Here is a 24,474-nt window from a genome sequence, read left to right as displayed (position 1 = left end):
TTTTAAAACTTTTTCGATATGTTTTAAGTTAACAGTACTGAGTTGAAATAAGCCTACAATAGCTGAACCGGTATGTGACGCTTGCGCTTTTTGATAGAACGTTTCGCTTGTTTTGCCAGGGCTAAGAAACACGAAGAATGTAGTTTCCGTTTATAAATTCTGTAACTATATAAAGCTGATGGAAGAATTTAGGGTGACATTGTATTATTCCATGCATAACATTTCTTCAGGATAACACAAACACTCTAAGTCTAGCTTCAAGTTTGACAAAACAAGGTGAACAAGTTCAAGTTTGTTTTTAATTGTTTCAAATATTTCTACTATTGGATAAAAGTTTGCTCTCAGTAGTCAGCGAGGTTCAATTTTGTTAAAATCAGTTTTAAAAATCAGTGATACTATATAAACGATTTGTAAGTTCAGTCAATTGTATATAGTACACGTTTATCAAAATTTGTAGCAAAAGTTTCAACCAAGTTTGGAGAGTAAATAAAATACGTTTCATGTTAAAGTGAAAGTAGAGTACACGACCTGTGCCAGATTAACTTCAAACAAGGTTTTCGTAGGCTTCAATTGTATGATTGGTTTTCGGTATATTTACATAACTGCCTTTTTACTGTTATTTCAAATGCATGTTAAATGCAAAGGTGCATTAAATAGATCATAATTTGCAAATTCAAGAAACAAGAAATGGAAAAAATGAAAGTTATATACATGTATATATATATATATTCATTGTTTAACTACATTTAATTGAATTATATTTAAAAAAAACAAAATCTATTACAGGAATTGTTAACGGTAGTTGTACTTTCGAAAATGATCTGTGTGGTTGGTCCGTCAGTAGTAGTGGAACTTACCAGTGGAAACATGGACGCGGAAAATCTCCTGAATCTTCTACAGGACCAGACAGGGATCTCACAACTGCAACTGCTAAAGTAACAATGCAGACATTGATTTTAAAAGATCCCACTCCCCCCCCAAAAAAAACATCAAAAATAGAAATAAATATAATTGAACTCTCTTTTAGACGAGCACGCTATCAAGAATTCGACGAAGAGGTTTATATTAACTGTAGACTCAAACCTAAATCAAAATATCTTTAAGAGTTGATAAAACATGATTTAACTGATATGAAAAGACAGCATTTGTTATTTGATAGCATTATATTTTTTTTTCTGTCCATGTTTGTTCTTTTTTCAAGAAATTATCAGAAAGATGCGAACGTGGAAACTTTCTCATACCTTTTTTTTCGTTCTCAGCTTATCAAAGTTCGTTTGTTTATATGAATATTCGTAGACAATTTTTTAGAATTAATTTAAAATCGAATATTAGATAATAAAAGATTTATATTTCTAGAAAAAATAATTATGTTTTACACGTATTTATTCAAGTAAGGTCCGGTAGATGCATTTTCCATAAAAGAAACGCTAAACATAATTTGAACAAGTGTTTTTATTTCCTGCTTTTTCCCCCAGTTTTTTTGTTTTTAATCTTGATTTCCTTTTCCAAATCGTTTTACGAAATTTTAAAAGAAAAAGAAAAGAAAAACATTCGATGAGCTACTGTTGTCTTAGTTTGTACATGTTAACTCGAAAACCCGGAAGCTATCAATATAAAAAAAGAAATATATAAAGGGTTCATTCGTGCATTGATATAATTACAATTTATTTACGACTTTTATTTGTTTACAATAGGATTCGTTTCATTTAACCTAATTCATAACGACTATTCATCGTGATTAAGAATGCTCATGAAGAAACAAACACAATTGCACCACCGTCGATAAAGAGGCACAAGAATTCAAAACTCATAAGTCGATATAAATTGACAACGCCATCATGGTAAAAAACTTAAGAATATAAAAAAAAAAAAAACACAAGTTCACAAAACACCTATATAGGAGACTAATGAGAGGCCCTGCAAGAATATTACTACATAGAAATGAAAAGTTACCAATTGGGAAGTTTAAATCAGCTCTTTTGTCGTAGTGTTTTATTCTCAGCTGACCTTCAATATCAATTTCTAGATATAAGTAAAGATATGATGCAGACTTATATTTAATTAACTGTTGTATCTTGTATTGCAATGCGATAAATGCTTTCAACATAGTCACCAACTTTGAATAATGTAGTGTGAAGATATCAACTATAAAGCGGAACGTGAAGGATAATGCTACCTTCTTTTCGTTCTTCCTAAAAGCTCCTGTATGAAGTCAGCTTTTCAGACTGGGTAACATTAACTAACCAAAAACTAGGAGTGGTCTCAGGTGGAAGGATGAGTAGATCCTGCCCCACTAGTTGTACCCGTCGTGTTACTAACGGTAGGATCAATTCACTGATAAGTCTGATCTAGTCACAATCTAAGAAAGAAATGACGATATTGTAGTTCCGTCAGGAACTTCTCCGCGTCATCTCTAGCAGTGATATTTCATAACTCGTAAAAACGTCCGTAAAACAAATCCTTCCACTTTCAGGAAAGTATAATGAAAAAGATCATACACGAATTTGGACGTTTACAATAACACAGTGCAATCTGAAATATTCAAACGATACGGGAGAAACTTGTAAAGATTATATCGTGATCGCAATTTTTAACTTTCTTATATAATATTTAATTTTGCAGTGATGGTAACATTCCAATCCTTGTATGGTAACTAATATTTTTAGGTGATGGATACTATGCCTAAACGATGTCCGAAACGGGGTCGCAGACAAATGAGGAAAGTGATTTGTTTTCTGGTTTGATAGGTCCGAATCCAAAGCAGTGTTTGACATTTTGGTATCACATGTATGGGGAACAAATCAACACATTGAAAGTATTTCAACTGAATGGTGAACGTACTATTGAACTTTGGAATGAATCAGCAAATCAAGGAAACAAATGGTATTTTCAGTCGCTGTCATTGAATGATACAAGGCCATATCGAATCAAGTATAAAGCCAAACGTGGTAACGGAAGTAAAAGTGAAATCGCTATTGACGATATCTCCATTACCAACACCGAATGCAAGAAAGGTATGACACGTACTTTTCATTAAATACTAACGTACATATTCTAATAATCTTGGTTCATAATTTAACTGTTATGCAAAGGGACATGCTTTGCCAAACGAGTGGAAAGAGCATGGTATATTGTGTTGGATCTCACAACAATTTAATTCCGAAATGCATTACATATTCATAGTAAAAAGTAGTTGTGAAAAAGATGCTAACCATATCATGCATATGAAAATTGGTAACATCCACACGTAAACTTAATTCTTCCATAATGTTTGAAATGACAAGGAACATAGTCTATGGTAGAAAATTAAGAAATACAACTGTTTCAGATATTTTCAACTATGTTACAGTGTTGGTCACTCGCTTGTAAGAAAAGTCTCTCAAAATGCTTGAATGTGGTATAACAATATGGTCAACCTTAACATTTGCTTGCCGGCAGTTAAACATATGCCTTTTTCTAGCGGATCGTTTGATTATACAGGAATGTCAATTTTCAACTTTCAGTCCTTCGTGTCGATATCCTTACTTTGTAGATCTATCCCACATAACTGATTGATTTATTGTTGTTTCATAAACGCCTAGTGGAAAACGTTTCATATATTTCCAGTACGACAATAAATTACCAATCAATGCAATATTTAAGTTCGACACAGTGAATCCACCGATATTTAAGCAAAATGTTTTACTAAAACTGGAAAACGAGGGCAAGTTTTTAGGAACAAAAACAATTCTACCTGCAAATTCATCAAATATGATGTCAATAAGAAACTCCAGCATACTGATCACTTGTTCTTCGGTGTAGCATGTTTTATTGTCGAGCTCCTTTTTAACAAAATATGCAAAATAGTATCCCAAAACAATAAATTTGTAGCGTATGGTACCATTTTTATGAAGAAAGTATAGTGGATTATTTCTGAAAGTCGGGTTTTTAATGTTTCATATGGTAGAGTGGGATAAAGGGTGAAAATATTCGAAGGTGTTATTAAAATTCATTTCAGATAATGAACGAGATTATAAATTTTCCATAGTTCTTTTGGTTTGTTAGGAATCCGCATATGGTTAATGTCAGTACGCGAGCAAACGGTGTCACAGTATTTCTGTAATACCTCTTTCTCTGCGGACAAAATGTTGGCTAATCTAACGCGCAATTCCTTGGTAGAACATGCAGATGACCCGGCAATGTACCGTTGTTTGTACGGAGATTTGTGAAGTTAAGTTGATCTCTAGCATCACTGAAGAGACATTTGATTTGTTGTAATATATTTTCGAAATCATTTTAGATTGAGAAATGTACCTCTCTCATGCATAGCTCTGATTCCTTTTCTGGGAATGGCCTTACATTTTGTTCTTTTCTAAATACCAGCTCTGAAACGTTTGTATTGGTTTTTTTTATATATCTTTTTACCTCTAGCTTCACTGAAGAAACATTTATCTGCATCTAGGGCAGTAAAATTGGTACCGTTAATTTTGTAACTATCCTATGATCATATTCGTTAAAGTTTATAGCATTGATTGTAACTTTGAAAAAGAAACTTGCAATTGGAATGTAGAGCAGGAATCTGAATATATGTGGACTGTTATTTCTGGCGGAATTCATCCTAATGATACCGGACCGGTGGTTGATCATACATACGGATTGTGTAAGTTGTTTATGACATCCTCTTTGCAAGAAAAAAAAACAGTGATGGAAAAAAAATTAAAAAATAAACATTGAACATGTTGAAGGAAAATAGCACTAACTGATTCTGAAATAAAATAATACACCATATAATTTAACAACTGGTATGCAAAAGTTTTATTAACATACGGGATCGCATGGCAAATAAACAAAAACACGTAAACATCGCTCTATAAATTCACCTTTAATACACTTGCTTCGTGATGATGTGTTGGTTGTTAATTGAGGTCAGGATTGGTAAACGTCTGTACTAAAACCCGAGAGTTAAATAGTAAAACACTGATTGATCCACAACCAAAGAAAGAAATATTGTTTGTCGATAATACGTAATGGTTTTGTTATACATGTAAAATACATGCACAATGGACTTAGTTTAGTATATGTATATGCATGCATAGGTTCAATTATTTTCAACATTATAATCAATAGAAACTTGATTCATATGACTTTCAAGTTCTTTCAATGTTTAAACTAAAAAAAGTTTATATAATAAAATCTTAAAACATTTTCGTATAACACTCATTTGTAATCAATCGAATGTATTGTTAAATGTCTTACAAAAAGTCTTCACGATTAAATTTGCTTGTAAAACTGTGTCTTTCATTAAGTTTGTTTCCAATATTTAGTGTTCCAAATAGCGAAATATTGTATATTTACTACTTTTTAATGCGTAATACGGGTAGCTTGACCGCAGTAAAGTATATGTAGAAAAAAACCTCTAAATATTTTTTATGATGGTGTAAAAAAAAGTTTTAGTTCTTACCCTTTTGCAGTGAGATCAATCCTCATCTTTATCTAGTGCTGAACATCGGTATGTTTGATCTAATAACCATGCCCGCGACCAAACACTTATAAGACTATCGTGATGCCTTATCAATAAGGAATAATCCTCTGTGCAGATACCTCAAAGGATAAGATATGATTGTTCAACTGATTATAAATACCACATGTACAATTTATATATAACCATTGTAGTCAGTAAAGAAACATTGCATTGTAGCTGTACAGTTTTGGGATCAGGTGTGGTGTTGCGGACACCCATAAATTAAAACTGCTCAGTAAAGAAATTAAGGTTATGCCTCCTAACATCAACGCCATTGCTGTTAATGAACAAGGTAGTTGTCTATGCGGTATGTGTTTTCTCACTGGTCGAGACCTACGGTTGCCTATAACTGCTTTGGTGGATAGTTGTCTCATTGACAATCATACCACATCTCCTTTTTTATATGAATATCAGCTTTTTAATTCTTTATTTTGCTTACATTACTAAATCAAGTTGTTATATCCAACAGATGATGGAAATTACATATACCTCAACGCATCAAACATAGAGCCAGGACAGAAATCAAATTTTACAAGTGTGACTGTGTCTTCGGAAGGTGATGCCTGTTTTACTTTCTGGTTCCATATGTATGGAGACGGATTGGAAACGTTAAATGTTTACCTTGTATCGGAGACAATGACACAAAAACTGTGGTCCAGGTCAGGAAATAAACCAGATTTATGGCAATTAGCATTCATTGATATTTCAATGTTAGGTACATACCAAATGAAGTTAGAAGGGGTTCGAGGTTCATCGAAAAAAGGTGATATAGCAGTAGATGACATTTCATTGTTGCCCGGGTCGTGTTATAAAAGAGGTATTTTGATTTATATATTTTTTACTTAGCTTGATAAATCAGCGTCGAAGCTGTGTCCACTTTTTTTTTTTTTTTTTTTTTTATTTCAAATACAAAATGTTCATGTATTTAAGATTAGAAATGTGTAAATTGTTGATTATATTGTAGCTAAGATTCTCATCTCGTATATGATAGACGAGATGGTATGTATATGTTAATGAGACAGTTCCCAAACATTTATGTTGTTGTAATATAGTTGCGGTACGAATATTGATTGTGCCTGAAGTGTTCCTTCCATCTTAAGCTTAAGGCATAGAAATATACCGGTTTCCTTTGAAAAGACAATAATGAATCAATTGTTAATACAAGTATACCTTTATATTTGCTTATTATCCAACAGACAGTTCCTATAATAAAGAAGATGTGGTATGATTGCCAATGAGACAACTCTTCACAAGAGATCAAATGACACAGAAATTTACAACTATAGCTCACCATACGGTCTTCAACAATGAGCAAAGCCCATACCTCATAGTCAGCTATAAAAGGCTCCGAAATGACAAATATAAAACAATTCAAACGAGAAAACTAACGGCCTACTTTTTTATGTACAAAATAATGAACGAAAACAAATATGTAACATAGCAAAAAACGACAACCACTGAATTACAGGCTCCTGGCTTGAGACAGACATACATAATGTGGCGGGGTTAAACATGTTAGTGGGCGCCCAACCCTTACCATAATCCTGGGACAGTGGTGCAATAAAACAATACAAGAACTGTACAAAACAATAAACACATTAGATCAACAGCAACAAACACCCAACACTCAATTACAGGCTGTTGACTTGGGACAGGCACATATAGAATGACGCGGGGTTAAACATGTTAGCGGGCGCCCAACCCTCCCCTTAACCTGGGACAGTGGTGTAACAGTACAACATAAGAACAAACTATAAAAATCAGTTGTAAAAAGCTTAACTCATCCGATGGATACAAATAGAAATATGTCTAACAAAAACACAGAGTGCACGTGGCTGGGTACTTGTACATCCCAACAACAAAAAGACACTAAGTACAGATCTGAGAGTACTCGCAGTTACTGACAGCTAGCAAAGCCAATAACAACTAATAAAAAAATCATGCATCTAAGACTAAATTATCAATCAGTACACATCCAACATCCAATGGATTTAGTATAAAGACGTCATAAACAGTCAGAGAAAAACATCACCTTGTGCAATGCCAAGATACAGGTATCGACAGATTCTAGAGCCATGAATGTGCATATGTATATAACAATAATATTTAGTTTGCTTTTAATTTACTGATAACTGATTGTTTTATATCTTATGTCGAAATACCTATTCCTGATTGTATAATATATAAATATGGTTAGTGTGTCCTGTAATGACGCCATAAGCGTTCATAACAACAATGACGGACAAGGAACGTCAATTAAAATGACGGCGTAATTTGTTAAAAAAGTAAAGAATAATTATATTAAAAGGAAATCTGACATTGACTTTATAATATGCAAAGACTTTAACTTTGAACTGTTAGGGAGCTTCGAAGTAATGAAGTTATTTCCGTTAAGGACACAAATGTATCATCTTGCCGGACAGAATAATAAAATGCATTTGTATAATATCATGAATATGTGAAAAATAGATTTTAACATGACCTTTTCGATATGGGTACTGGTATCATCCGTTGATCCATATGAGCCCTCGACTTGCGCTTTGGACTAATGTGTAAGTCTTGGGATAATACCAGTACCGATAGGGAAAAGGACATGTTTTAATTGCATATGAAATGTAGAGTGTTTCTCCCTTTATCGCTATATCAACAACAACCTAACCCTAGCTTCGAACAACGATGAAGTTATCAATTATAACATGCACGTTTTCTACAATTTAAAAATTATTAACACCGATACTTAATTAACATTTGATAGATATCTAGACATTTTGTAATTTTTTAAGGTATATTAATTCGTTCTCACCATATTTTATACATGTACGTTTTTATTACTAATAACACAACTTTTGATAATGGCGATGTACGTGTTGGTCAACTTTTGGTTTTCTATGTATTATATTGTACACATTTTTCTTTTTGTCGTCTTTCATTTTTGGCCATGTATAATGGCAATGTCAGTTTTGATTTGAATAACAAATTAATGTTTTCGTTTTATTGTCCGCTACTGTTGTATCTCAAAAATCTTGCAATCAAAAGAGGTTGTTAATGTGGCCGCAAAAAAGTAGAAAATATACATCAATAGATATAAGAAGATGTGGTATGAGTGCCAATGAGACAACTCTCCACCCAAGTCAAAATCTATAAAAGTAAACCATTATAGGTCAAAGTACGGTCTTCAACACGGAGCCTTGGCTCACACCGAACAGCAAGCTATAAAGGGCCCCAAAAATTACTAGTGTAAAACCATTCAAACGGGAAAGCCAACGGTCTAATCTATATAAAAAACGAGAAACGAGAAACATTTATGAACCACATCAACAAACGACAACTACAGAACATCAGATTCCTGACTTAGGACAGGTGCAAACAATTGCAGCGGCTTTAAACGTTTTAATGGTACCAAACCTTCACCCTTATCTGAAACAATAGTGTAACATCACAACATAGAAAGACACATTATAAAATATCAATTGAAATGGCTTAACTCAATCAAAAGACATATTAACACCAGTGACCATACACTGAACAAATAAATTTGATCTATGATACAATGTAAATACAAAATAAATAAACTAAGGGAAGAATAATTAAAGTAACATGTTATACCGCTGTGAAATGTTAAACAATTTAAGAATAACAATATGCTTGAACAAACATATCAGCCATTTGCAATTACTTTAAACACAGGTAAATGAAAATAATTTTGTTGTTAGGTATACGTGTACAGTTCAAATGGAGAAAGGAAATATTTTTACAAAATAAAAAAATTTGATGTTCATAGTACGAAGAAGTGAAAATTTATAGTTATACCAAACACTTATCAAAGCTGGTATATAGACCAGATATAACCCTGAATAAGTAAACATTGAATAAAAAAAGCATTACAATTAGTATCAATAGGTCAAATAAACTAGAAAGTACGATTTGAGAGTACTCGCAGTTACTGACAGCTAGTTAAAAGTCAAAAAACAATTAATAATAAAAAATCATGCATCAGAGACTAAAATCAACTAAAACACATCCCAGGGATTTAGTATTTTAACGTCATGGACAGTCAAAGAAGACATGACTTGTGCAATGCCAAAAATAAATGTATCGACAGGCAGTAGGATAGTTTGGAGTTAACCTCTTTATAGATCAAATTGTACGTGGGTGTGTCTTTATACATCCCGTTTCAAAAGAATAAAAATTTAGTTATGTTTTAATTTGCTGATGACAAAATCGATTAGTGCCAATGCAAACTATATTCAAAGATCTATTTACAACATTGGTAAGATAACCTTTACTAATAAGTTTGTTAAAAGGTTCGATGAGTTTACACGGATCACATAGTGATTACCGCGCTTTCAGTACAATGTTATCATAAAATTTAGGATGTGAAATACCGTTTTTAAAATAAGTTTTCTACAGGTACAGCCCAATTTGCTAATCAAATCTTTGTATCTATGAAAGAATTTAGTAAAAGTTTTACGTAATTTATGGTAACGAAATCCCTGACTTAATAATTTACCAGTGATGCATTGATTACGTTCGTTAAAATCTATGACATCACTACACACACGGGCATAACGAACGAGTTGGGATATACAAACACCGTATGAAGGAGCCAAAGAAACATCGCCGTCTAAAAAAGGAAAATTAACATTAGGGAATGAAAAGTCGTCTCTCTTGTCGTAAATTTTAGTATGGAGTTTTTTTTTTAGAATGAAATGTCCAAATCAGAAAATGACAACTACTGCTGTTAATGTTAGATTTAAGATTGAATTAAAAAAAAATGATGAAAAAATATCTGTACATACAATTGAATTTCGTTGTCTATGAAATACATTTTTTCACCTTGTCAAATGAGCCACAATCCTTGTTATCAAAGAAGTCTCTCCCATTTTTATATGAAGTCGAATTAGAATCAGTGTCTGTTCATTTTGGGGATTTAAATGTTTGCAACCTGTACCTTTAAATAAATACAATAGCTAGTGTTCTCTGTGGAGTTCACTTAATAGGAAAATTAAAATTCTTCTTGAAAAGCCATTTATACCAAAAAAAATAAACTTCTGATGAAACTGCTTAACCAATGATAAAAATTAAAATGACATTGTCTGAACAAGAGATGATAAATACAACTCCAATTCCATAAAAAGAAACTAATTTTAAATGTATTTAGTCAGTACAGAAGAATAGTTATTTTGTCAAAGTATTATATTATAAGATTGTAGATGATTTTGGTCTAAATAGATAATATTGCAAATAAATTATATTATAAACTTTGGTGTTACAGTGATAAAACTTAAAGCTGACATAGTAATGCCAACAACACTACCCTCGTACAATCTAGTAATCCAATAAAAACAGACTATATGTAAAACTAAAGCGGAAATAATTTGTTGATTGAATAATCACAACATCACATGCAGTTTTGTGTTTCATAATTCAGTATGGGAACATGCATGTTCATCACTAGGAGCTTGTTTTTTTACATTCAAATAATCAAGGAAAAGGTTGGTTTTTCGAGGAGAAATTAAAAATTTCCATTTAAAGAACTCAACAGAGAAAAATAGATATTGTATTTTATCGATGATACAGTTCATGTTGATAGAATTTAAATGACCAAGTAAAGAGGTACTGATTCTGGTGAAAGGTTTTATTGCCTTTGCAATAAGTTTAATTTTCACAATTTCACATGCAGTAATAAACAAAAACATTTCACTGCCTTGCAATTTATCGTCACTCGGAAAACAGTGGTGACTATATGTACCTTATTAGTTTAGATTATAATTGTTAATTTCGACTTTTTCACATAATGTCGGCAATCTAGTTTTCAAACAAATCTCAAGAAAAAAAAATTATTTAAAAACAGAAATTTTCTTGATGTCTTTATGTTGACATTTAAACGTTTTTTACCTCTTGTCATTACTCGTTACCGCTTACTTACTAAGTTTACTAGTTATTAAATAACTGCATTTCCAAAATCGAAAAATCTAAATATACAATGACTTCAAAATGCATTAGAAAAGTAAGTGTTCTTGTTATTATACATTTTATTCAGTTTTGTTATTATACATTTTATTCAGTTAAAAGATTTCAATTTCAAGATTTCAAGATGGAGGGAAAATAAAGTTCTCTTGGTTTGACATATATTTTGTATATTATGTAGGTTGCACTTTGTAAATACAGCTGTTTCAAAACCCACGCCTCTTTTTCATAGATATTTTGTTTTGTTTGCCTACTGGTTCCCAGATATGATCTCATTATTTCATCTCGTAGAACCATAACTTGGGAATGTTACCAGTAAATATACACATGCATAGCAGTCAAATTGAAATCTGTGGAAGACCCAAAGTGAAGGGAGGGGTAGTACAGAATTTTAGTATAAGTTTAAACTTTTCAAAGTTCGGGGCATATAAATGTTGAAAATATGCCGCACAGCCCTATATTTTGACCTTTGAAAAAAATAATAGTGTATATGAGCTTTCCATTCTAGGATATAATTTTTTACGAAACTTCATAAAAGTGGTACAGTTTTAGCAGTAAAAGGAGTTCCTATGGGAAATTGCATTGTCTATATTTACATAATTGCAACCTATAGAATTTTTCATTGTTCTTGTCTAAACAATCTATATGCTATACAACATGTATTATCATCCTAAAGGACTCTTCTATCCTGTCGCGTTTTTAAATCATTATATTTCTCGCTGAATAACATTTTACAGATATCTTTCAATATAAATAATCTATCATAAAACTGTTACTTTGAAAATCACAAGCAGGCTTTTGAAAGTGTGTTCTTACGTCAAATTCATTTTTTCAATTTTAGAATTGCAACATAGCAATCAAAGATCATTCTTCCAGGTTTCTTGCAACTGAAATGTCTACGGCAGTTCTGAGAAACCGTTTGTCGAAACTTTTCACAACCTAAGGACATACTTACCTTTTGTCTGTAGTTCATCATAAAGTTATGAATTTTGAGATATTGTAGATTCGGGGGAGATGGAGAAATGTGTTAAGATATAAATTCCGGAGGACTAAAAAGGGATGGTGGAGTCTACTATATATTTACCAAGACAGAAATTGTGCTACCATATTTGCATAACAATGATGTTTATATATTATCTTTATTGGGTAAAGTTTTGTTTCATATCAAGTTGGCCAGGAGATGTGTATAAAATTGTCAATTCAGATAAAAAGCTGGATTGTTATTATCAATCTATTTTGGCAATCAGATATACATATTTTAGGGAAATCAATTGCTTTTTTTATTGTATAATGAAATAAAAGTTGAAGGAAAGCGTATGCTCTTTTATTACGTTTTACGATATATCCCTTAAAATAGTAACTGAATATCTAGATTTGATGCTGTCATGATGTTGAAGGTTTTTCAGGGTCCAATTCTTCCCTTTATCATGAATGCTGTATTAAACTATCGAGCAAATTCAACAATTATATTTTAGCTTTCTTCTTAGACTGTAACTTTGAATCAGAAAAATGTAATTGGTTGGCAAGTTTTAACACGACATACATTTGGACAACAAATAAAACAGGGGACAGTACGAAGAGACCGAATAATGATCACACCATTGGAACTGGTATGGGTTTACATTATATTATTAACTAATAATTAACTACATATCACAATTTTTCATGTTTTTGTAGTTTGATAATTCAATTCTGGTAAATTTTAAGTCAAGCGACTGTTATCTTACTGAAGACTACAACAAACTTTATTGTTGACTTTAATCAACTGTATTTGAATAATAGTTATGACGTAAATTGATATGGATTCAACGAAACACGTCCTGGTTGGTATTTTAAATATTACCTATGAATATTTTAACAACCCTTAAAAAGCCTGATTTTGAGAAAATTTTCAATTTATAAATGATATGTATTCACATCAATTAATTCTCTCTAACGTCAACGTCAATGATGATGATCGTTTACTGTATAGTTGATGATATTATAAATTCTCAAATTACTCTTCATACCAAAAGGAATGGGATATATTCCCCTTATATTTATTATTCAACAGAGTCAAAATCTAAAAGTTGAGAAATTCGACAGGAGTGCTATCAATAAAAAGAGAATATCATATGGCTTTTTCATTATCAATTCGAGTCATCTTCTTGAGGGATTATAATTGTTGAGGGTGGATACGGTGTGTAACATTGAAAAACCCATATCATATTCACTTTCTCATATACGTCAAGTAGATGTTCTCACATTATATGATGTAGTGCAGATTTTTAGGGATTTGATAAATAAAGGCAACAGTAGTATACCGCTGTTCGAAATTCATAAATCGATTGAGAAATAAACAAATCCGGGTTACAAACTAAAACTGAGGGAAACACATCAAATATAAGAGGAGAACTACGACACAACAGAAACACAACATTAAAATGTAACACACACAGAAACGAACTATAATATAACAATGGTCATTTTCCTGACTTGGTACAGGACATTTTAAGAAAAAAATGGTGGGTTGAACCTGGTTTTGTGGCTAGCCAAACCTCCGCTTTTATGGCAATGTTAAATATAACATTAAAATTACAACATTACATGACAGGACTACAATACAAATAAATGGGAGAACATATAGGACAGAGAAACATACGAATAATAGCTAACAAAAGGTACCAGGTTTAAAATTTAATACGCAAGACGCGCGTTCTTCCACACAAGACTAACCAGTGATAAAGCCTTTGCAACCGTGAGTGATATCGATGACGCGACGTCATACAGTTTAGGACTGTGATAAAGCTTCTGTAATTGTGAATCATATCAATAATATCCCGTCTTGCTGATACAGCACGATTGGTCGTATTACACGAACAATTTACCTGTATTTCTTATTGAATATGTAATAAAAAAAACACACTTTAACATATTTTCATTATGCCATTCAGTGCTCATCGTGGTGTTAAGGGTATATTAATACATTTTGATCATTAGTATCCTTAAGACAATGTACATGTTAATGTAAATTTAAACCTTTACCTCAACAGGAATTTTACTCTGATTAAGAGTGTCATTTTTCGTGATCTGTTAAATATACTGAGTATTTTCTTAATTTTCAGTTTTTAACTATATTAAAGCATTTTTGAATTGTTCATCTGTTAAAAAAAAGCCATACTATATTTACAACCTCAAATTGCACACACGGAGCTTTGTACATCTACGTAAGGATTGTTAGGGTTTGGAAATGTCTCTTATGTGAACTGAATTCAGGTTGATTTTTAGGAAGTTCGTCTTACCTTTATATGATTCACGGCAAGACTTTTTTCTACTTATTATTTCCAATTTGTTCGACAATCGCATGTTTTTAGTAACTTTGCAGTATAAAATGAATCAAATCTTTTTGATTATCTAGCAAAACTAACTGTAGAGACAGGATTTCTCTACAAGACTTGAATAACGAGGGTATATAAAAAACCCATAACGATGTTTGTGGTATTTATAAAGCAATGCAATCAGTTGAAAAATAGTCCTTTAAGTATGTATTAGGGTTTAATTAACTTTGATTAAGGTTTAAATTGTAGTTTTTGTTTACCCTAATGTGTCTATTTTTTAGAGTTTTTTCCTGCACTTTGTCTATAGTTGGTGCACATCTTCCAACAAGTATAGCCTCTGATTTTAAAGTGATAAAACTCTCGAAGATACCGGTTTTAAAAAATGATACGAAGTCTGCTTGCCAATTGGACATGCATCTTGCAGATTCCAAACGACATCGAAATATAGATCCCCTTACAGAGGGCAAAATCAATACCGTATAGTCGGGTATAAAAGGACCCAAAATTACAAAATATGAAACATGTTTCAAACGGGAAAAACAACAGCTTAATTCATGAATAAAAAAAACCATTGACTACGAACGTGTACATTAAAAATGAAGTGGTTTTACACATAGTAGTAATAGTTGTATCCGCCCCTTACCTAGGGACACTGGTACAAAGCACTACTTTAGAACACATCACTTTGAAATTGCTCGACTCATCAGATTAACACGACGCAGGAAAAAAAACTTACAAACAACCAAAATCCCTGTAAGAGAACTCAAAGTTACTGAAAGCTAGTAGACTATAAGAACTAATGAATAAATCATGTTCACATAGACTATCAATATAAAATGATACATCAAGCTTATAAAGTTGCAGGTGCGTTCGATTCCAATCTTAGTTTACTAGGATTGTCATTTTACCTACCGAAGGTCGGTGGTTCTCCCTTGTGCACTCCGGCTTCCTCCACCAATACAAAATGACCACCAATAAATAGCACAACAGTGTTGATAGTGGCTTTAAACAGCAATCAATAAATCAATATAATATACGTACTTTTGTCGAGTGTCGAAGACAGCATATTGCCTATTCAATGTCTGCTAATGTTTCCTGTCGTATGGTTGATATGTCATGGAAATATGTTCCATATATCCCTGTACTTATGCATCTTGTTAAAAATCTTCCCTAATAAATGTCTCTTTGTTTTTCATTACATAGGCAGGCAGTGAGTATACATAGTCAGATGCTGTTGTCAATGAATTTTGATTTTAATCTCTAATTTTCATTCCATTTATTTCTTATATTTTTCTTTTTCGTTCCAAAAGTTGATGGACATTACATCTACCTTCAAGCTGAAGGTTCAAAAATGTCTGGTATGAAGTCTAAATTGACCAGTACCATTATCAACCCTGATGGTGATATTTGTTTGACTTTCTGATATCATATGTATAGACAACACACAGATACATTAAGTGTTTACACAGAATCAGGAAACACCATTCAGATGCGTTGGTCACAGAACGGAAATAACACAAACCAGTGGAAATTCGTTAATTTTACCATTTCTAAATCAGAACCGTACAGTATTATATTTGAAGGGGTTCGAGGCGAAGGTTATTGGAGTAATATAGCAATAGATGATATTTCACTACTTGAGAGCTCGTGTTCAGGTAAGAAAGGGGGAATGCCGAAAATATTTTAGTTCGGCATGTTGTGTAATTTACTATCCAAATACTTAAATTTTTTTTAAAAAACATAGTTTTTAGAAGAAAGAAATATCATTGTATATGCTCATATAGTGTTGAGTATACGTCTACTCCTTATGAGGGGGTTATTGTGATCTTCTCCTCCGTTCGTGTGTCTGTCCGTGCTATAAACATTTTGTAACATAGACGCCTGAATTTCACGAATTGCATAAAGATATGTAGGCCTGAATTGCGCTGTTTTCATATATTATACATAGAGCCATTAAAACTTTCGGCTTCAATAGATTGGTTCGTTCGTAGGATTGGAATAAAAAATTTAATAAAATCTGGTAAAATTTTTAATTGAGTAGTCGAGAGAATATTTTAAAGTGTTATAAACAAAATTTAAATGACATTTTACATGCAGTTATAACACCATTTTACCTCTTTGGACAAGGCATGATAGTTTATCGCAAATTTAACAATGTCCTTGGACCACAAAAAAAGAAAAGAGATCAAGGTCATGTTCTAAATTTTGACCTTTGCTTACTATCGCTACTCCTTAAAAACCATATAGAACATCGACAAAATATTTGTACAAAATTGTTAGCTGTTGTAACATATAAATTGGGTTAAAAGGGTACGATGACATTGTAAGGAGATTTCTCCCCTTTAATGTTAAAAAATGTTAAAAATTAACTGAAGGTTGATATAATTTATTATTCATATACAGAAAGGATCTAGGGATTTTTTTATTTTAGTTCCCTAATTTATGAACTTGAAATTAAGGTCAAGTTCAAAGTATAATTTGAGATAAGATTTCATCATGGCTCTATCTTCTTCTTTGCACATCATAAAATCATAGGGTTTTTTTTACATTTGGTTGCCAAAATTAGACCTGTATGAAGTCAAGTGACTTTTGTGAACCGGAAGTCTTATGTTAAGCACGAATTTTATGTAAAAGTTCCTGGAATGAAATACTATTTTAAGTCGATAACCCTAATAATTCAGTCCCTTCCCGTAATGATCTCTACTACGTGAGGACCTGGAGTCGTAACACACTAAACAGTCCTTACGAGTCCTTGATTTAAATTGCTGCCCTTTGGGGAGGTAACCAATCAGCAATCAGATATATTTTATCAAGATAGGTTAACTCCTTGCTTACTCCGAATAATTGATTCACGATTTTTCATTGTCAATGCATTCAGGCGTTAATCTAACAATCTTGTAATGGAAGAGCAGCTAGATATAACGACTGAATTATTCTTATAAGGAATAAGAGTAAAGTTACGTTATGTTTGAAACCGGAAGTGAAATTTTGTAAATCGGAAGAGGCAACTGCTATGCATTATTTCAAGCAGAAATATATAGAAACCATATATATTTGGAATCAGTATAAAGTACGCAATATTTTACACCATAAGTGACTCAGAGTATTCTTTTAGTAGCTGATGAAATTTTAATTTCATCGAAAAGATACAATAAACAATATATCATAGGAATCAATGAACAATAAGCTACATTCTGACGGCGAAATTACATTTTGAAAATTTAATATTCGAAGCTAACGATGGTGCATTTGAGGTGGAAAGACCTTCAATTTTTCCATGACAAATTGGTTTTGTATTATAATTATTACCATTATTATTATTAGTAGTAGAAGTAGTAGTAGTAGTAGTAGTAGTTGTTGTTGTAGTAATGTTATATTGTATGCAAGTTAAACTGTTTAATTGTAAGGTCTAGTATTTGTAGGTTTGATCAAAACTTCACAGAAATGTCACAACATTGATGAATCTATATCGCTTCATGAATGTTCAAAATATTATCTAAAACTTAATGACACATCTTTAGTATTTGATCGAGAATTTGACAACTGCTCAACCGTATATCAACATGCCCAAACATCAATTACAACTATATGTAACGATACGAAGAATTCTGACATCTGCACCTTTTATCTTCCGGAATTAATTAAGGAAGACAAACGATGTTTCCAATCAAACTGGCTTTCGGTCGAGTACATATGTGAAGGTAATTTTTCAGAGACAATAACATTCTAATTGTTTTGATATGTATGAGGAGAATAAAATCAAAGTTGAAGAAGTATAGAATATCTTTTTGTATACTATATTATAGCAATAAATGAAAACTTTTTATAAATTTCATACACCCAAAGGGCTTCTCTTGATTTACCTAGTGTGATATCTAATGAACGGAGTCAATAGAAAATTCACTCTTTTTATGAAAAAGTCGAAAAAATCAATAACAAAACAATGCCGGTGACGATACTGATCAAAAGATATTTCTAAACAACAATTGTACATTTTTAAGAAATTATTTGTTAAACTGTTTTATAAGAAATATACATGTAATTACACGATGTTTTATGATCAGTATTAATCGATATAATTGCATTTGAAGCATGTGAAACTGAAATCTGAAAAAAATGTTAATCTTTGCTGCATATTGAAAAAAAAATCGAAAAATTCATGTACATAAAAAATCTAAAGATTTTTCGGGTCACACATTTTCATTGTGGTCCAACAAGTCCTTAGCATGTTATATTTCCCCAAAATATACTTATTTTTCACATTTAAGTTTTCGAGTAAACCGGTCTGCTCTTGCTACGTGAACAGTCAATCTAGAAGTATTGTTTTTGCGTGAATATAACATTATCAAAGTCTATCTGTGCAGGTTTAAAAATTAAAGATAAATATTTCAATCAAGTAGGTATCTTTTTACTATTTTTTAAACAATTTTAAGAAAAGTTAGTCTCGATTTTTATACATGTATTAGCGGTCTTCCCGATCTATTCACACACAGGGGTGTTAATGCAGTATCAGCGTTGACGACGTAAATAATTTTTATGGGCTACAAATTTAAGAAGGTAAAAACCCTAGATACTTTCTATGTTTACGTTCTGTTTTTGTCGTTTGGCTCATGTCCGTTGTACAGGTGTTCATTTTCATCATGTTCCTGGTAAAAGCCTCGGAGGCCGAGTGGTCTAAGTAGTCCAACTACTAAATCACTACCATGCAATACTGAGGTTACGAGTTCTAACCCCGCACTAAAGTTCGACTCCAATCTCAATTGACTAGGATTGTTAGTTTTCCTGGTTCTCTCCAGGCACTCCGTCTTCTCCGAACAAGATAAATTGGCCGCCACTAAAAGGCCAAAAGTATTGAAAGTGAGGTCAAATTCCAATAATTCAACCAATTAACCATTTTAGTGGTTCAGCGATTGCTTAAAAAATTGAATGTCTTTATATTTATCATGTGATTTCGTTCAGTTGTTTTAATTTATAGGACAACTATAGTTGGTATATAAAATAATACGTGTTCGTCAGATAAGATTCATTAGAACTTTCCTTGTTCAAGAATTAGGAAACAACGTTACATTTAATGGTTAGATCCAGGTACAGATACTATAAGAATTATTATATTTGGTGTGAAACAATATTTGTTGAGTTGTTATTCTGGTAGGGCTCGAACTTCTTTTAAACTGAGTTTTAATATGCGTATTGCTGTGTGTTTGTTTATTCTACATTGGCTTAAGGTATAAGGGAGGGTTGAGATCTCACAAAACATGTTTAACCCCGCTGCATTTTTGCGCCTGTCCCAAGTCAGGAGCCTCTGGCCTTTGTTAGCATTGTCTGTATTTTAATTTTAGTTCATTTATATGTTTTGGAGTTTCGTGTGACGTCCATTTTCATTGAACTAGTACACATTTTGTTTAGGGGCCAGCTGAAGCCCGCCTCCGGTTGCGGGATATTCTCGCTGTGTTGAAGACCCATTGTGGCCTTCTGTTGTTTTCTGCTCTTTGGTCGGGTTGTTGTCTTTTTGACACATTCCCTATTTCCATTCTCAATTTTATTTATATGGCCTTGATCTCAATTTTATATTACTTGGGTCAACGTTAATATTTCGTGGTTAAAACGTTTCTTAGAACCATACGAAAAAAAGTCGATTATATTCGATATAGTGTATATTTCCAAATTGCAGAGTTCATCCGACATTGACCCTTTTTTCGTCGTTCATTGGTCAACTTCAAGTTTTCGTGATTTTGTGCGTTTCGCAGAAATTAGTAGCAATAGGTTGACTATATATTTGGTGTATCAAACGACTGTAAGATGTACGTGTAGGGTTCATCTGACCTGATCCTCATTTGCCTGTATTATTGGTCAATGTCAGAGTTTTGTGACACTGCCTTGTCTACTATCAATCAAAGAGAGGCGGATGATACCAAAGATACATTTGACATCAATTGGTCACTTATTTTTTAGTGAATGGAAAAATTGTTAAATGTTTACGGCTGTCTCGCAGTATTACCTGACCTTGTCCTCATTTTGATGATTAATTGATTAACGTCAAGGTTTCGTGATTAGACATATTTCTCATATACTATTACGTCCAGCAGACTGTGTTCATCTTGACCTCTTATAATGAATCAACGATCAACTTTCTGTTTCCTTGTTATGTCCGTTTCTCGGATACACATAATAAGTAACCTACATTTGGGTTATGGAATGATTGGAAGGTATACATGACCGTCTTACGTTGTCCTATTTCCATAGTTTATTGATAATGTAAAGTTCATGTAGTATGTGTAATAAAACTCTGAAATCAACGATTTTTAAACGTATACTTCAATACTAATCAGTAGGAAAGCGAGACATGTGAGCGTGAGCGCATCTAGTTTTCATATATTTGTTGGTCGTTATGTAGAGATTTATTATACTGTTCGTGTTGCTCAACCTCTGGTTTTCTGTATTGTTGTTTGTCTGTTGATCTTTTTCTTTTTTAACCATGGCGTTGTCGGTTTATTTTCGACTTATGAGTTTGAATGTTCTTTTGGTATCTTTCGCCTCTCTTTTACTGAAATAACCATAAACTTTAAGTGTTTTTGTTTTCAGCTGAGGTACCTTCTACAGTTTCGTCAGTTGCTACATCCAATAAAGGTTCTAGTGAAGGTAGGACTGAACGCATAGCATCAAAAGTAGCAAAAATGGTGTTCTTTTCATTTAATGACTTTATTATGTGAGATGTACTAAACAGTTGATTTTGACTTCCAATATGACCACTTTATTTTGTTAAGATTGAGTAAAACTTAAATTCTATGCTGACTTATCTTTTCCATTTCTAAAAAAAAAGTACAGTTACAGCTTAACCTTCAAAAGAAGATTGAAATGAAGCTTGTATTTATCTTTAACTTTATGGTCTGTACTTGTTACATACATTTGATAAATGCTGTCTCGTGAAAATTTTCCAAAGTACATAGAATATGTTGAACGCTTTTATACCATCGAATAGAAAGAAGGACACTACAGATACAGTTGTTAAGTCTAATTCAAATCTTGACTCAAATAACAAAATTGAGGGTTGGCTGAAAACTTACGACAATACAGATGTCAGTAGTTTTCCAGTTGTAAACTTTCCATCTCTACATAGTAAAATTCCAGCAGCCCTTGCACTTTTATTTATATATATTTTATATAGAGCTGAAGTTTCCCTTTTTGATCTGTTCATTGTTTTCCTCATAGTGTTGGTATTTTTTTTACTTATGATTTTTTTAAATAATTAACATTTTCATATTATTTTTTTTTCAAATGAACCCTTACCAAGGGAGATATAAATTCCAAAGAACTCACACTGTCAAATTTCTGCTTATAGGAAATACTCTCATGATAGCATATATCATCTATTATAAATAAACATATCATTGATACAAGGATTAAAGTTTTGTACGCCAGACGCACGTTTCGTCTACAAAAGACTCATCAGTGACGTTCAAATCAAAAAAGGGAAAAAGGCCAAATGAAGTGCGTAGTTGAAGAGCCTTGAGGACCAAAAATTCCGAAAGGTTTTTCCAAACAAAGTTGAGGTGATCTATTCCTGGGGTAGAAAATCTTTTGTTATTCTTTTTTTTAAAAACTCACATTTTTGTATTTATAATTATGACCATATCAATAATATTTCATGTCAACACAGAAGTTGGAAAAACAGTAAAATTTAATATAAAATGTTATTCATTCCTTCCATCTTCACCTATATTGCATGTACTACGAAAATTGTTATATTCAGTCTTCTAAAGAAAGTAAAACATGATGACAATCGAAAATTATTTTACATATGATAAGTATCCATCAATAGCAACGATTATCAATATTAAGATTGTTTCATAGATTGTAGCAGTTTGCATTGTCTTACACACAACAAACAAACCGAACTAGGTAAGACTTCACATTTCATTATGAACCTATTTCAATTTGAACTTAAAGTATGATGAAAATTTCGTTTAAACATTCCAATCTATGTAATAGTGTAGCTATACAATTAGTGAGAATTTCATCATGTATTCAATTTCAGCTGAGGAAACTACTACAGTTGCATCAGATACTACCTCAAGAGACGATTCAATAGCACGTAGGTCTTAATACAAGAAGAATTTAAATGATCCTCCTTTCATTAAAATGCTCATATTATTTCAGGTATAGCATGAACAACAATAAGATGACTTGTGTCTTGACAAACCACAATAATATGAGCGTTTGCTCCCAGTATTTTTTCTGACTAAATAGAGTTGATATCGAATTGTACCATAACTGTTTTCTTCCAATTGTGCAGTAAAGTTATTGTAGCTACATGACGAAACACATTGTTATAAGAATATTAAATTTTAGATATCATACAGTTTCAACTTACTACACGTGCAGTTTTCATCAGTTACTGCATATTATTCTTTCATTTATTTCACTTCCCAAAAAGTCACAAGTTTCATTAATCGGTTTAACAATTATATTCCATTAATTGGTTTGAAGAATAAGAAGAAAAAAGTGAATAACGGTACATTATCTGTTCATTTTTATTTGCATTGTTCTTTTGAAGTAACCGTTAATGAAGTCACAGTGAAATACAAGAATTGCTATTTTAACTTAAAATGGTGGATTTATCTCTTTGCCAAAATGAGATTTTAATCCCAATGATATAAATGGGAAGTAACGAAGTACGTGCTTTTCAAAAAAACAAATGGATTTCTGTCTAAATCCTTTTCAATAAGCAGATCAATAATACAAAAATGTCCTAAGGCCTCTTATATATGATACAAGCAGAACCAATGGCGTGTGCCACTCGCTCATATGTTGAAAAATACGATAGTACTGTGAAAATACTTTTATTTGTGGGGTACAAATTTTCGTGGTTTTCGTGGATGGCTTCAAGGAAAATTCAAAACGGAATGTCCTTTATCAAATGACAAAATCAAAAGCTCAAACACATCAAACGAATGGAAAACAACTGTCATATTCCTGACTTGGTACCGGCATTTAAGTGACATGTCTATGGCCCAACTAACACCTTTGATGATCGTTAAACTGTTGATCATTCGATGTGGGGTTAATTAGTGTCATCACTTCTGATTACACGTGTGCTACAATATTCTGGAAAGCAGTTATTTTATTGAAAATTTGACGAATGATGTCGGTAATTTAAGACAAACAAGTAAGTGAAAATGAATACCTGATTTTGCAATATCCCACAAATTATTATGGAACAACATATGATTATTTTCAAGAACTTTCGTTTTTGAAAAATACTTTTATTCTTGGGTATCAGTTTTCGAGCAAAAGTTACATGTTCGTGGATTCTTAAATTCGTAAGTTTTAGTTTTCTGAAAAGAATCGTGTGAAGAAAATAAAGCCATCAGAAACAAAGATTCTTACAAGTTATCATATGGACGAGGGGACATAGGGTATGTTACTATCTTTAAATAAAAAAATGATAATTTGAAAATTGAAATCATTACGTTTGTCCTAGATTCGTGTTTGAAGTCGTATATCTGTGTCAATATCGAGGAAAAGATCAAGATATGAATCAGACCTACTTTCGGTAGTGCATTTAATCTCAAGTTCACTGTGAACAATGAGATGTGAGCAATCTTTGAAAGAGACGTTTTGAGTGACAGGACATCATCAATATATCTGTAAGAGAAATTACAAAAATTTTATGCTTTTTCTTTTTCT

The 24,474-nt window shown here is 32.2% G+C and overlaps 1 protein-coding gene across 1 annotated transcript; it reads left to right on the top strand.

Annotated features, from left to right (window-relative positions):
• Positions 1-2,671: 2,671 nt before the first annotated feature.
• LOC127708432 (MAM and LDL-receptor class A domain-containing protein 1-like) lies at positions 2,672-22,890 on the top strand. Its single transcript, XM_052213301.1, has 5 exons — positions 2,672-3,014; positions 4,499-4,639; positions 5,970-6,317; positions 12,946-13,080; positions 22,823-22,890. The coding sequence occupies exons 1-5, from the start codon at positions 2,690-2,692 to the stop codon at positions 22,888-22,890; spliced, it is 1,017 nt and encodes a 338-aa protein (XP_052069261.1). The 5' UTR covers positions 2,672-2,689.
• Positions 22,891-24,474: the final 1,584 nt, after the last annotated feature.

The sequence above is a fragment of the Mytilus californianus genome, unplaced genomic scaffold, assembly GCF_021869535.1.
Source record: "Mytilus californianus isolate M0D057914Y unplaced genomic scaffold, xbMytCali1.0.p SCAF_7, whole genome shotgun sequence".
NCBI classification, from domain to species: Eukaryota; Metazoa; Mollusca; class Bivalvia; order Mytilida; family Mytilidae; genus Mytilus; species Mytilus californianus.
The sequence above is the reverse complement of the archived record's forward strand: the minus strand, read 5'-3'. Positions and strand labels throughout refer to the sequence as shown.